The sequence below is a fragment of the Phragmites australis genome, chromosome 17, assembly GCF_958298935.1.
Source record: "Phragmites australis chromosome 17, lpPhrAust1.1, whole genome shotgun sequence".
Lineage (NCBI taxonomy): Eukaryota > Viridiplantae > Streptophyta > Magnoliopsida > Poales > Poaceae > Phragmites > Phragmites australis.
Genome location: NC_084937.1, coordinates 12148614 through 12164372, shown reverse-complemented (window position 1 = coordinate 12164372; position 15759 = coordinate 12148614). Strand labels below are relative to the sequence as shown.

The 15759-nt window shown below is 46.2% G+C and overlaps 1 protein-coding gene across 1 annotated transcript; it reads left to right on the top strand.

The window, feature by feature from the left end:
- Positions 1 to 373: 373 nt before the first annotated feature.
- LOC133896660 (uncharacterized) lies at positions 374 to 15530 on the top strand. Its single transcript, XM_062337259.1, has 5 exons — positions 374 to 532; positions 634 to 993; positions 4512 to 5716; positions 6060 to 7498; positions 15196 to 15530. Exons 1-4 carry the CDS (start codon positions 524 to 526, stop codon positions 7495 to 7497), a joined length of 3012 nt encoding a protein of 1003 aa, XP_062193243.1. The 5' UTR covers positions 374 to 523; the 3' UTR covers position 7498; positions 15196 to 15530.
- The last annotated feature ends 229 nt before the right edge of the window (positions 15531 to 15759 follow it).

Here is a 15759-nt window from a genome sequence, read left to right as displayed (position 1 = left end):
GAAAGGATGGGCTGTGCCTATTTCGACCGGCCCAGGAAAAGGGAAAAGAAAAAAAGAAAAGAAAATTGAGCCCATATGTACAGTAACTTTTAATATTTTTTAGGTTTTTTCAGAACTTGAGTGGATGCGTGTACAAATTAAACTGTATAGTTGAATGTCCATACACCATATCCACCATGCAAATTAGACGTGCACTGTGTCCGCGTATGGTGTCACAATACCAATGCCACCAACACCGTGTCCTCCCTCGTCACCTGAGCTGTCACCACACGAACTCGCATTTGGGCTCCCGTGCAAGGAGATACACGTCAGGCACTACTTATGGCAAGAACGAGAATACCCAGTCTACTATATAATTTGCTGTAATTTTTTTTTCCCGGTGCGCAAGGCAAGTGCATTGAACTGGTATTATTAAAAAAAATCGAGAAAACCCTCTCGACTTCCTCATCCTTCCCACCGAAAAAGAAAGGAACCGCAAACCCTAACCTCCCAATCACCGGCTCCGGCGCTCCGCCTCCGCCACATGCGAATGGTACGCCCCGTCCCCCTGCCCCCCTCTCTCATGCTCGCGCTGTCGATGCTGCGCCTGTCGGAAATGCGGCTGCCCTGACCAATCCCGATCGGCTCTTGCAGATGGCGAGGGGCCGCCGCGGCCACGGCGGACTGGGGAGGTTCGGCGGCGTACGGGGCGACGAGCCGCGGGCTCGTTTCGGCGACCGCGATGAGGTCCCTCCGCCGCGGCGGGCGTCGGGTTGGGGGGTGGCGCCGCCGTCGCGGCACCTGTGGATGGGCGGCCTGGCGCCCGGCGTCACGGCGTCCGACCTGTCGGAGCTGTTCCTCAGGTGCGGCGAGGTGGAATCCATCGCCCGCGACCCGTGCCGGAGCTTCGCGTTCGTGAGCTTCCTGCGGGAGGAGGACGCCGTCGCGGCGGTGCGGGAGCTGCAGGGGGTCCGGCTCGGCGGGGCACCCGTTAGGATCGAATTTTCCAAGGGGGTTAGTGTTGAAGATCTTCTGTTCATATGCATTTGCTTTGCCTCGAAAGTATCACTGCATAGTGTGCTTCTCTTATCTTAGGACAAGCTGAGTGCCAGTAATTAAATTTAGGGTTCACAGCTTTTCCACAGGTTCAAATCAGTCCGAAACAGGTTCATCCGCATTATGTGCATGAACAGCAAGTTCTTTCCTACCAATGTAGGATTTGATTAGACAGGACCATAGGGGACAAGTTTCACTGAAGCCATATAATTCGCACCTGCGGTGTCTATGCATCAGCAACCCTTAATAGTCAAATGTCTTGTGCAGGGCAAGAGATAACATCTCAGATGAACACAATTAGGATTATAATGTGGTTCCCCTGGCCATCCTACTGGGAGCCAGCAACTCTAAAAAGTTTATCTGGTTGATTGTGATGAATATGTTACTTGTTTGAAGTCAATAGTTCAGTGAGAATATATCGGGCATTGAGTACTATTAGCTTCCATTTAGGACATAACTCTGAACAAACCTCCAAAAGACAGTTCTTAGAAGATAGGATGCAATGCATGCTTAGTCTTAGAAGATCCGATGCAGTGTGTCCTCGTGGCATGCGAAATCTCCTTTTCCATTGATGATCATGTATTCAGATGTTCCTTATGTAGTACATCTCCTGATGCTGTAAGATAAATCACGGGAATTTGTATGCATATGAAAACTACCTGGACATTTTGTTTGGGCAAAAGTAAGAGAATGTGCGTTGATTATGAAGCATCAGAGAGGGCTTGCAACAATTGCAATTTGTCAATATCAATATATCATTGACATGTCGCATTAAATTTCCTTAGCACTCAATACTCTTTCTCAATGCTTGGCAACACTATGAAGCTTTCTCAGACCTCTTTTTTTGCGATATGAACCATGGCAAATACATAATGTGCAGCTTGAAAATAAGTTTCATGGAACTGAAATCCTATTATTGAAAAAGCACTACTGTGTTTAACTAGGTCAAATATGGAGTGGATATAAAAACTACATTGCTGTGACCTCTGGCACACTCCACACAGGCACAGTTTATCTATCTTACTGCAGGCACACATTAAGAACTGCTTTATAACCTTTTCTTATAGTTTACAGTGTAACCTTGTGGTTTCTTTCTGTACAGATGGGCAACTACCTGTATGTTTAATGGTTATATAATGGTTTTAAAGTAATGTTTAAAAGGCTGAAGCATCATACTTATGTATTTTTTTCTTTTACCTCTAAAGCCTTATATCTAATTTGCAACTTGTTTGCTACTGCTAACTACACCTGCTCTCTCATGCCCACAAACAAGAAATTATCTGGGATTATATCTATACTAGCGTATAGAAAACATTAGGGAACAACAGAAGTCTCTCGATTCATGAAGAAAGATCGTTGATCCTAAGCATCATGTGTGAACAGGCATTTACATCATTGATTAGTCATGGATCCAGCCGTGTTCTAGAAATTGGCTGGATAAGTGTAAATAGTTTCCCTTCTGCCTCACGGTTTCCTTATAATGGACCGGTACGCCTTATAATCAGCTAGTTTGGCTGTATAATCACAAAAAGTGGACGACTGATTGAAGTACCATGGTCTACATAATATTTTGGTTAATAGAAACATTGCCATATTATTATTATTATTTTTTGCAGGGAGAAACATTGCCATATTTGTATGGTAGCCTGATGACCTGATTGATTGCTGATATAACTGATGTTACTAAACTCACGTACTTCATGACGTGGCAACTCAGTCATGCTATTACGAAGCTCGGCAAAATTGAACTTTCTACAAATACATACATGGACACGTTCTAAAACTACACCAATCCAGCTCTTCCGACCCGTTTAACTCCTTAAAGGAACTAAGAACTATTGATGGATTGATTTGTTATCTTCGAATAAGAATACAGGAAAGTTTTTTAATTGCTCCTGTGTCATTTTAATGCCTACAAATTAATGAGCACAAGTAGAAAACATTGAAACACCATTAAGAAGTAGAAAAATTATGGGTAGGTGCAGTAATTTTCTGCTAAGCAGAGCATATCTCCTGTTCCCATTCCTTAAGGTTAGTTATAATAGGGATTCTAACAGAGGAAAGATGCAACTAAGTTTATAGCCTGCCCTTTAGCCTACACAGCACACATTATACATTGACAGAAACTGATAGGGCAATAAAACATTTCCCTAAACTACTGATACAGCTATATTGCTACGTATATATTGATACATATAATCCCAAAAGGGAAAAGATAGTTGATACATAATCTTAAGAGTAAAGCACAACTTATACAACTATTTTGCAACACCCTATTTTGAGCCTAACCTAAGTCAATAAAATTAAGTAAAATCAGACTGGAAATTGATAAATTTAACTGGTTTCCATGGCCTGCAGCCATATCATTGTGTATTGGATTTCATTATTCTTTTAAATGACCCATTACACAGTTACACCACCAGACATATCCGTTCCCTGTCAGCATCCAAAACATGTCCAGAACTTCAGACACAGACATGGCAACTTCTAGAAGTATTGGTGTATGTATTCTTTAGCTGTATATAACAAGATCCGATACAAGGGTGAGGCTTTTGTAAGCTTAATTTGAATAAAAGTATCCCAAGAATTTGGACTGTGACAAGTGCCTGCAAATTTCTGAGAATTAAGCATTATTCAGGAAGATTGTTTAGGTGTTTGGGCTCTGTCATGTTGTACTGTACTTGCAATTGCAGGTGCTTATTTGGCCATGCTGTTTAATATAATTAATGTGTTCGCTTTGTGCTTATTTGGCTCGTTATGGAATGACATGAAACTGGAAATGTGTTATTTCCTCTCAGATTGTTCACTGTTTGTCTAGTCAAGCTGATCGTTTTGCTGAACTGTTGTCTTGAAACCCTCAAGCTGAGACCGCTGGAGTTTCTCTTTTTCAGCGTGAACACTGTGCTGCTCACAAGCTTGAATCTAATGTGTGTTGCTAGTGACTTCAATGGCTAACTCGTTTGCCAATTAGAGTATTGGACCTTGAATTTGTTGCTTATGCTGTTACAGAAGGGTCATGTGAGCCAAAAATACTACCTTTTGGTCCAAGATGCTAGATATTCTTTGTTCTTTGCTACTATTTTTCTCATATAGGAAATCATTACATAGTGTTGGTCGGAGTACTTGTGGGATTATTGGATTGTAGCTTTCTTCCTCATCATGTTTTTGTAGGCTCACAACTTGAGAAATTTGTGTTGTGCTCTAGGAGAGCCTCATTACCTAGCTGTGTGGAGCTAAGAATTTATTTCGCATTACTTTTGAAGCCAATTGAGTTGGCTTCACTGCCATGAAGGTCTACCTGGCTGCTTTTTCTGTGTTGTTTAAGTTCATTATCTATGATCTGGACTGAACAATTTACAATTTAATTTTGCCTACTATTCTTTAATATCGCATATCTGGATCTCTAATTAGTTTTGCTTTTACACTGTTGCACACATTTAGTGGTACCTAGTTACCTGAAGTATTTGAATTTACAGGATAAGGCTTCGGGTATCTCAAAGGATGACAGATATACACAATATGCTGATGAACAACATTCTATTGAACATGGAAGAAAACGGAAACCAAGTCCTGAAACAACAATAGATAAAACTAAAAGAAATAGGTCTACAGAACCTAGTGAGGTGTTATGGATAGGGTTTCCTCCTGGTTTAAAGGCAGACGAGGCAACTCTGTGGGAAGCCTTTTCGCCTTTTGGGGAGATTCTCAGGATAACAACATTCTCAGGCCGTGCATATGCATTTGTCCAGTACACTAGTATTGCAGCAGCCTGCAGGGCAAAAGAGGCACTTCAGGGAAAGCTTTTCAATAATCCACGAGTAAGCATATGCTTTTCTCGGAATGAAGGTGCTGTAGCAGAATCTGGGAAACGATCCTTTGTTGCTCCATATTCCCCCCAATCTAGTGCTCGTCCTATCTTCAGAGACCAAGATTTTGAAGCCTTTCCTAGGGCTAGGCCTTTTGATAGCCCTCCAAGAGATTTCCTCATGTCATCACCACATTTTGGCCCCAATAGATTATCGAGAGATGCAGATGATGCGGGCTTCAACAGGGATAACTATTTTCAACAGGAACCTAGAGTAGAGCTTGGCCTTGTTTCACCTTTTAGAATACGGGAGCCAGGTCCAGAAAAAAGGATGCCTGAGGAATTTTATGAGCAACTTAGACGCAGTCCTACTTTTAGGAGTGATGCACCATGGCACAACATTCCTTTTGATAAACCTCGGAGACCCTTACCATTGGAAGATTCTTGGGATGTTGAAGATAATTCATATCCATTTTCAAAGAAGCTGAGGGGTGGTCAAGTCCATGATACTGAACTTCCTGAATACCCTTTCTCAGAATTTGATCGTGGAAAAGTTTTCCCTGACTACCCAAGGAGGCCCCTCCATGATCTGCCGGAAGATGATTTACACACTAGAACTTATCAATTTACTCCTATGCATGGTAGACATCACATTGATCCCTTAAGGAATATAACTCCACTTGTAGATAAACATAAACCATGGTGTGTTCAAGACAGTTTTGCTAGGAATTCAGGAGAAATGGGTAGATCGACTCCTGAACATCATGAGCCTGCTCTAAAGGGAGAATGGAAATGGAATGGTACAATAGCAAAGGGAGGTACACTAATCTGCCAAGCTAGATGCTTCCCTGTTGGCAAGGTCCTTAACTTCATGCTGTAAGTTTGGATTCTTATTTTTCCTATAATTTCCATGTTCTCTCTGAGCTACAGTTTACAACACAACATCTACAGCAGGGAATTTTCATTATCTCAGCAAGCATTTGTGATTTCCTTCATAAGTGACACGACACAGCAGATCTCTTAGACTTCAGATAGTGCATTGCACTTAAGACCTAGTTTTTTGAATGGAGCCATTAGTGCCTAGACTGCATGCTTTGGTATGCACATAATGAGATCACTGGGATATCTATTCATCGTATTCACATGATTCTACATCTGAGCATCACTAGTTCAACCATTAGAATGTTGATATTCACTCTATTGATTCTGTACTTTTCAGGCCTGAGTTTCTGAATTGCACTGCTAGGACAAGTCTAGAGATGCTTGCTAAGCACTACTATCAAGCTGCTGGCAGCTGGGTGGTATTTTTTGTTCCGGAAAATGATGTGCACATGGCAGCTTATAATGATTTCATGAATTACCTTGGTGATAAGCAGCGTGCAGCAGTTTGTAAACTTGGAGAGAGGAGCACCTTGTTTCTTGTTCCACCTTCAGATTTCTCTGAGCAAGTACTGAGGGTGCCAGGCAAAGTCAGCATATCTGGAGTCATTCTGAAGTTTCAGCAGTCAAATCCAGATTATAGCTCACCAAATCGCAAATCATCAGAGAAAATTCCCCCATCCTCTGCAAGTTATTCGAAAACTGATGTACACATTCATGAAGATCTGGATGCACCGAGAAGACTCAATCCATCAGATATCAGGGCATTCCCACATGGTCCAGATTATCTCCACTCATCAGCTGGAAGCTATACTCCAGATTTTATTCTGCCTTACAAGCCAGAGGGTGCTCCTCCATATGTTGGCTCTCAATTACCGCAAGAAAGGCCACCAGCTGACCACCGCATGGGTATAGCACAAGACAAACACCAGCAACTCTCGAACATGTTTCCCTCAGGATGGCCTAATAATAGTAATGATCCAAGTCCAGGTTCTGGTAATTTCAGTTCTTTGGCTCAGAGTGCAATCTCACACGCATTAAATAACAGGACAATGGAGCCAAAAGGGACGACACATGGGTATGCACCAGGTGAAGCATCAAACATTATGTCCTGGCCTCCTGTGGAACCCAAATCCCAGCAGGTTGCTAGACCTGATCAACCTCCTATCCCAGTATCACTGCCACCGGATCAACTTGCACAACTGGCCACCCTTCTTGCACAACAAAACCAACCTGGAAAAGAAATTGGTTTCCCTGTAGACTGTTCAAACAAACAATCCGGATTCATACAGAATTCCAATTCACATGGACATGCTATGATGATGCCTGGCAGCTCGAGTTCCATACTTGTTCAGAACTCTCTGCCATATGTTCCATCATCTGTGCCACAATTACAGGTCCATGCACCACCAATACAAGGCTTACTACCACCAAATTCACCCATTACGCTTGCAGCCAGTGCCCCTATACTTTCTAACTCCACTTTTCCTATACCACCCATGCATGCTTCTGTGAGTCCAGCTCATTCTTCCATGCCTTTGGGATCGTTTGTTCCTCCACTTCCTGAAGGTCCTCCGCCCTTTCACCAGCACACATCAAGTGCTCCTGCTGTGCAACCTTTAGTTCCTTCTGGCCAGCAGCCTAGCCAGCAACTATCCGCCCAAGAAGAACTTGTTGGAGACCCTCAAAAGCGCCTTCAAGCAACATTGCAGTTGGCAGCAACCCTTCTTAAGCAGATACAAAAACAATCAAATCCTGGTGGTCAGAAATATATATGAGGTAATTGTTTCTCAGACTATTTTTACTCCTGCTGTATCATTTAACAAAGAATGCATCGATGTTGTACTTGAACAAATTGTTTATACTAGTGTATTTCAGCGGTCTAGTTGCTACATGGTTTATGTATGTAGTCAAAACTCGTCCTTTATATTGCTTCATTTACACGAAGTTATTGCTCCATCATTTTTTTCTGGGGGCTTGTCATTGTACAAATTATATCTTGCTCTGCCTGCTAGAGAAAGACTTTTCTTTGGAATCCTGATATTTAAAATAGAAATCTTAAGGAAAATTTGAATTAGTTGTGGAAGCAGTTTGTGCTCCGATTCTCGAGATTTACAAGATGTATTGTTTTTGTAGCTAGTAAGACATGAGCAGTGGCACCTTTATTGCTCAATCAGATATCACATGTTAGTTTATATCTTCTCATGTTATGATCTAGGGTTTGTGAGCGAAGGAAATAGGAATGTCCGATGGGTGTTTGGGGTCCTGTTATGTGCAGGAATACTATCTGTGCTCGTGAATAGCTCCCGTGACACTGTAGCTCGGGATTTGGTGCATTAGATGGTTGTTATCTAGTCATCATAAGGATAGTTAGTTGAAAGGTTTAGATTGATTTGTTAGGGGCAGCTCCACATAAGGCACGGAATGTCATCCTTCCATTGCAGATCAATGAGAATGAATCTACCAAGCCTTCTCCTTCTCCTAAAGTCTCTTCCCACTCAAACCGTGCCATGTGGCCTCCATCTCTACAGTAGTCATCCCATGTTATGATACAAGGATTATAACAGGACTTGGTCTCGCCTTTAACTAGGAGCAGTGGCACGGCTATGAGGGTTGTGCCCTAGGCGTGAGAGAGAGAGGTAGAAGGGGAAGAGTTGCTTGTGATTTCTCCTTGCCTTTATTGATGAAAACTCCATTAAATGGAGGATTCCTAACAAGAATATCTGATGGATAGAAAGTAACCTGATCATATAGCTAACCTAACTTATACTTTCCTAAACGTAATGGACAAGAAACTTGGCTAGCCGACTGGCTATCCCTACCTGAACTCCACCATAACATGTTTTTGCAGTTGCTTTGGACGAAGTGTAAGAATTTTTATGAGATACTAGTGTTGGAACTATTTCCAGCTTGGCCGAGGGGTTCTATATCCGAATAAAGAGATGGATGGTGCATGTGGGAGGAGAGAGAGATCTCTCTTCCTCTTAACCCCTTGGGTCCTTTATATATGTGGGGGGAAGAGGTGAAATTTCCTCTCCAACCTTTGGTGGGATACAAATATTACAAGGGGGCCCTTGGGCCTTTACATGGGCTGCTTAGTTACATGGGTGGCTCGGTTACATGGGCTCCTTTGTGGGCCTGGGCCTTTCCCCCAACAGTAGCCCCTCAGCTGTAAGCTCTGATGGGACAACAGGGCGAATAGCTACAACTATGGAAGGGCCCAGGTTTGTCGTCGACATGTACACCTCACTAAAAACTCCATCCCAAAAACCCCATGGGAAAAAAGGGCATAGCGAAAAGAGCGCATACATGACTTTGGCTTTTCTTTACATGACTACTGAGCTAGACACATTCTTATAACTACGCTTCATTCTGCCAGGCGAAGGTGTCTTCGACGCTTGGCGAAGGTGCTTTTCCCTCCATGGCCGAAGTCGAAGGTACATGCTCGGCGAAGAGGATCTTGGCGAAGCCTATGGCCGAACCTTTGGCAAGCGCAGCCTTGAGGTAGCCGACGAAGCAGAGGTGCTGAAGTCAAAGGCTGCTGCCGTTGCTCGGAGGTCGAAGGCTGCTGTCGTAGCTTGCCGAAGTGAATGATGTTCTCGTGTCTGCTCACGTTCGCCGGCCAAACTCTTGGGACTCAGGACGGGATTTTAACCCGGGTACCCCCGTAGCCCCTCTGGCCGGCGTAGCCGAAGTTGACGGATACGTAATCGTCGCGGCCGGAGTCGACGTAGTCGTAACTGACACAGTCGAAGAACCTCTGGTCAACGTAGTCGGAGTCCAAGGAGGCGCAGACGTCGTGGTCGTAGCCCCTCAGGTCGACGTAGTTGGAGTCGACGGAGACGTAATCGTCGAAGGCCCTCCGGTCGACGTCAAAGTCGACGAAGAGGAGGTGGTCGCGGTTGAAGCCCCTCTGTCATCGTAGAAGAGGAGCAAAGTCGACGGAGGCGAAGTTGTCACGGACTCCATCCAGAGTCACGTCGACGTTGTCGAAATCGACGGTGTGGGCGACTCTATTTGAGTTGTTGACGATGCCGAAGGTGACGACGAATCGATGTCAAAGGTGCCAACGCAGGCGAAGTAATGGGCACTGCCATCGAAGGTGGTCGGCGATGCACCCTGAAGTTGAGCAGCATCCTGGTTGTTGGCCCTTCGCCCACCTTTTAAGTCGACTGGTGCGCTGCCTTTAACTAAGGTCCAGCGTCACTCCGACTTCCTATCCTGCAGGGCAATAGGTGCTTCGCACCCCTTTCTAGAGACGAAGTACACATTATAATCCATGTATATTCGTTATGTGCATATTAAAAACAAAATAATTAAATGCATTGATGTAATCCGAAGGATGATTTTTTGTCGCGGTTTTACACCCGTGTAAAGTCGAAGGGTACAATGTCCGATACATTTAGACATTCCGTACCTCGACTCCTTTGGCGAGGCTTCGGCTTGCCTTCCTTCGTCGATTGGTGTGCGTCCTTCCATCGAAAGCCTGCATCACTTTGACGATGAATCGCGCACGGATTCCACAAATGTACACGCTTTGGTGGGGGTAATATCATATATTAATAGGGTTTACAAATGTAACTGCCTCATCTAAAATCTCACACCCTGGCGAAAGGTACCTCTTGAGAGGAAAAGTACAAGCGAAGAGCACATGCTTTAGTACAATGATAAATATAGCAGCGAAGGGTAAAACCTTCGGTACATGAGGGATAAGCCTCATCCTGCAAAGATTAAAAAATTTCTGCATATGAGCAACAAGAGCCTCCTAATGCGAAGGTTAAAAATTTGTATGAGGAATAATTATTCCCTCAAGCGAAGCTTTAGAACCTGCATATGATGAGAATAAACATTTTCGACGCATTTATGTAACAAGTACACATGGGTTAGTGCTTCGGCATTCATGTATGCTTCGCGCGGTAACATAATGGGCGTATGGTAAAGTTAGGCGCTTCGGCACGTACACGTTTGTATGCGAGGGGTTGAAGCCTGCTTATTGCTCGAAAGGTAAGTACAAACCCTTCGATGCATTTATTGCCTTACCCGAAGGGTATTAACCTACAATTTAGGTGCAAAATCATTTTACAAATTTTCATTACCGCGAAGGCGCGTTGCCTCTTATTGAGGTCAACCGTCACTTCGTCTTACAATTTTTCAATGCCGCGAAGGAGCGTTGCCTCTTAATGAGGGCAACCATCACTTCGTCTTACATTTTCTCCTCGAAGGACTCTTTTGCCTTTGGTGCGGGGGCAGGCACTTTTAGTCCCCGTCTTTTGTTTCCCGAAGGACTCTTTTGCCTTTGGTGCAGGGGTAGGCACTCTTAGCCCCCGTCTTTTGTTTCCCGAAGGACTCTTTTGCCTTTGGTGCGGGGGCAGGCACTCTTAGCCCTCGTCTTTTTTTGCATGTATCAAATTAATGCAAGAAAAGTATAAATCGAAGAGTAAATGCTTCGGTATAAGAATAAATGTAGCGGCGAAGGATAAATCCTTCGGTATGAGGGTTAAGCCCCATCCTGTGAAGATTAAAAATTCCTGTATATATAAGCAATAAGAGCCTGCATATGCGAAGGTTAAAAACATGTAAGAGGAATAATTATTCCCTCGATCGAAGGGTTAAAAACCTGCAAATGCGAAGAACAAATGCTTCGACGTACAAAATAAAAGTAAATATTGAATAGAATAAATAATCCCTTTCGCGAGGGGTGAGATTCCTGTATCTGTATAGAATAGATACTTCGATGCAAATAAATAATGCAAGTGTAAAGAGGGCTTTGGCAACTATGCGAAGGATAAACGCTTCGATGCATATGTTATGCGAGCGTTCAAAAAACTAAACATGTGCGGAGAATAAATATCTCGATGCACTCATGCAATGCAAAACGTGCGAAGCATATGCATTCTCAAGTAATGATGCTATGCACATATAAAAATAGAGGCTTTGGAACACATGTAAATGGTGATTACTTTAGTGTGTAGATGCGGTGCACACATGCGTAAACCAACTCTTTAGCACGCATGTATACTCCGTGGAATGCAAGGGACGTGAGCTCGCTGTCTTGATGCAGTGCGCTAAAGCGTAGCAAAACGATGTCTCGAGCTCGAGCCCGTCTGACGCCAGATATTTTGCTTGAAATAAACGGGGACTTTTTTACCTCGTCCGCGGGCGCAAATGTACAAGTGCGCGGCGCAGTCCGATCCGGAGGGGGGGGGGCCTGCGAAGCCTGCCTGCTGAAGGGCCACACACGCGGTCCGAAAGCCCCCTTGCCAGGTGCGAAGCCTCCTGCTCACGGACCATTTTTCCCGCGGTCCGAAAGCCCATGTTGCGGTAGGCCTCCGCGCGCCTGCGCTCGGCCCGAAGGCCCAGCCGTGTGTCCTGCTTGGACCGTGCGCCGACTGGCCGAAGACCTCTGCCCGGCGCGAGGCCCGTCTGTCCGCCCAAGGGCCCATCGTGCAGATAACACTAGCGAATTGGAGATCTTGGCCTGCATGCGCGAAGGCCAACACCGTTGGAGGCTCGAAGGTCCGTGAGCGAAGGCCATCGCTGTTTGAAGCGTGGTAACGAGGCGCGGCGAAGGGACACACATGTTGACGAAGTGCAGCGAAGGCCGACGTGAACAGTGAATTCGCCGAACTCCGGGGGCACTTCACCGGTGAAGCCGTTGAAGAACAGCTGTAGCGACACGAGCTGCGTGGGGGACCGGAGCTCGGAGAGGCTGCCGGTGAGTGAGTTCATGGACACATCGAAGTACTGTAGCTTGGTGATCCTGCCGTACCCCGCAGGGAGCTCACCGCGGAGGGAGTTGTTGTACAACTCGAGCTGCTGGAGTTTGGTGAGCTTGACAATCTCTTTGGGTATTTCGCCGGTGAGGTTGTTGTCGGAGAGTTCGAGATTGAAGAGGTTGACCAGGCTACGGCGAGTGTGGCTCCGAAGGGCGACGCGGTGTGGAGGTACAACGTGCGAGGGCCGCCAGTCTTCCTGTCTGAAGACCCAGCGCGGGGACCAGACAAAGGCCCATGGCGCACAGCGCTAATGCGTGGAGACTCAACGCACGGCGCGAAGGCGTGTGAATGTTGATGAAGGCGTGTGTCTGCTGTCCGAATCCGAAGCTGGGCTTGAGAAGCAACAACTCGGCGGAGTCTGCAATCAACGAAGCCCGAAGTCCCTGCTGCGAAAGTGGGTCACTTTCAGGTGGAGTGAGCGGATGAAATCCGCCCGTCCGACCGAAAGCTGACGTAGCTCGACGAAGGCCCACTCGGCGAAGGTTTCCTGACGAAGCTTCACGCAGAAAGGTCACGACAAAGTCCTAACCGCGGCTTCGGAACGTACCAGCCTCCTGCTCGCCGAAGGGATATGTCAACCTTTGGCTCTTCCCGCACAGCCGCTTCTGCCTGCAGATGTTAGTGAAACAGTGGACTCTAATGCATGACTCTTTGTATCGAATACATCAGAAGGGTACACAAATAAGCTTTCTAACAGCAAACTAGCTTTCCGACAATTAGCACATGGATTATACAGTGATAAAGAAAGGAGTTATCGCTAGTGGCACTCTTGCCAAATGAGTAATACTTCGCAAGATAGAGAACGTGCAAGGATATGAATTTTGCGAACGGAGAGTGCCTTAACCGAAAGTCCCTGTCTTTTATGAACCATCGATCGTACTACCGACGTGCTTGCTCCAGGTCCAGGTCGTCCTCACGACTCCGAAGGGTCGTCATCATAGCGAAGGCCTGTCCGAACGACCACGTACGCGAATGAGGTCCGCGCGTCCGAAAGCAGGCGCGGGGCAAGGCCCGCGTGGTCGAAAGCTCAAACGTTCGAGGCGCGGGTGCGGGGAAGAAGCCGGCGAATGTCCGATGGCACAGGCACGAGGGCAGTGACAAAGCCTGCGTGCCCAGAGTCCCAGGCACGTGCATGTCCGAAAGGCTTGCGGGCGAAGGCGAAGTACGTGTTGTCGAAGGCTCGCACGCGAAGGGAAAGTGCAGTAGAGCGCGCGAATGCTCAGCGCGACAAGCCAAGGCTATGCCAGTCGTGACAGGTGGCCCGCGGCCTCGGCAACCGAAGCCCGGCTGGGCCTTCGCCCGCTGAAGGTTGTATGGGCCTTTACAGCAGAAGCTGTACCTTCGCCAGCCCAAAGACCAACTGAGCCTTCGCCTGCCGAAGGCCTGCTGGTGTTGCATTCCGAAGGCCAGCCAGACGAAGCCCGTGCGTGGTTCACAAATGCTTGGTCTGGCGCGGGGCAAGGCCCGCGTTCGGGGAAGCCCCAGCGAAGCTTGTTTGGTCCGAAGGCCCACTTGGGCGGAAGCCTTCCTCCGGTGGCACACCTATAAAATAGATTTGTAAAGCTGCCAAATCTCATCAACAACGGAACGAAGGTCTAGTGGTTCGATAGGTGCTATGATGTTATGAGCAGCCTACAGGTACTGAGTTTGAAACCCTCGCCTTTTTTTTTGCAAAGGGAATGTGCAGGGTATATAGCTTGCGAGCTGAGAGAGCGGTGATGAGTGCCGCTCCGAATGCCTGACGAAGGGTGTCATCCGACGAAGGCCCGATTGAGGGTTATTCTTCGACGAAGGCCCGACGAAGGGTCCCTTTTCTCGACGAAGGCGTGACGAAGGGTTGTTCCCTCGACGAAGGCCTGACGAAGTGTTGTTCCTTGACGAAGGGTGTTCCTTCGACGAAGGCCCGACAAAGGGCCTGACGAAGGCCCGTCGAAGGGTTGTTTCCCGACAAAGGCCCGTCGAAGGGTTGTTTCTTCGACGAAGGCCCGACGAAGGGCCTGACGAAGGGTTGTTCCCCGACGAAGGCTCGATGAAGGGTGTTTCTTCGACAAAGGCTCAACCAAGGGCCTGACGAAGGGTTGTTCCCCGACGAAGGCCTGACGAAGGCCCGATGAAGGGTTGTTCCCTGACGAAGGGTGTTTCTTCGACGAAGGCCCGACGAAGGGCCTGACGAAGGGTTGTTCCCCAATGAAGGCACAGAAGCGCGGAACGAAATCTGTTTGATCCGAAGACCTCCTCACTCTTTAGAACCCGGTCCCCACGGACGGCGCCAACTGTTGGAACTATTTCCAGCTTGGCCGAGGGGTTCTATATCCGAATAAAAAGATGGATGGTGCATGTGGGAGGAGAGAGAGATCTCTCTTCCTCTTAACCCCTTGGGTCCTTTATATATGTGAGGGGGAGAGGCGAAACTTCCTCTCCAACCCTTGATGGGATACAAATATTATAAGGGGCCCTTGGGCCTTTACATGGGCTGCTTAGTTACATGGGTGGTTCGGTTACATGGGCTCCTTTGCGGGCCTGGGCCTTTCCCCCAACTAGTAAACATCGTTGTAAATTCTCATGTCTTTATCAACGGGTCTTTATAGCCTAATTGTAAACTCACAGGCCCTTAATTTTTAGCATTTTTAGCAACAGGCCAACTGCTTGTACTTTGCAGCAATTACCACTCATTACCATTTGAATCACATCTTATTGCAGGTCGTTGCTAATGTCAACCTGCAAGGATCATATGGTGCTATTCCTTTTTGTCCTAAGGAGTCTGAAACTGATAACATACTTTTCTGTGGTTTTATACCATCACCTCCCGTGTTGTAAATGTGATATGATCGCCTCCTTGTATGCCATTAGGCATTATCTGTGGTCTCTTTCCCTATCTATAAACAGTCAAGCTTAATGATAGAATTTTGTTATTTTCTTTTCTTCAGAACATCTTTTTTATAACATGGACTGGTTTACAATGGTTCCAATGGCTCTGATGTCATATTGTCATGGCTTCCATGAACAACACAGTAATGCAGTTTAATTTTGAAGCTCGTTCACATTCTGTAGCTCTGTTGTCTTATCAGTGACTCGTGAGCTTTATGATGCCATTTATTGTTGCATGCGTCCCTGAATTGCTTAGTCGATGCCTTATCTTTCTCTAAAGTGCGGTTTGTCTGGTAATAAGTACGGCAATCTGATGTACTCAGTCAGGTTACATGACTTGTTTTGTTAGATTTATTTGAACTTTGCACTTAAGTCTTTGGTTCAGTTTAGGCAGTA

What these genes read in the sequence shown, in the direction of transcription:
- LOC133896660 (XM_062337259.1), top strand. An exon ending in GGATCGAATTTTCCAAGGGG is followed by an intron (nt 994 to 4,511) that starts GTTAGTGTTGAA and finishes TTGAATTTACAG; the next exon opens with GATAAGGCTTCGGGTATCTC. An exon ending in AAGGTCCTTAACTTCATGCT is followed by an intron (nt 5,717 to 6,059) that starts GTAAGTTTGGAT and finishes TGTACTTTTCAG; the next exon opens with GCCTGAGTTTCTGAATTGCA.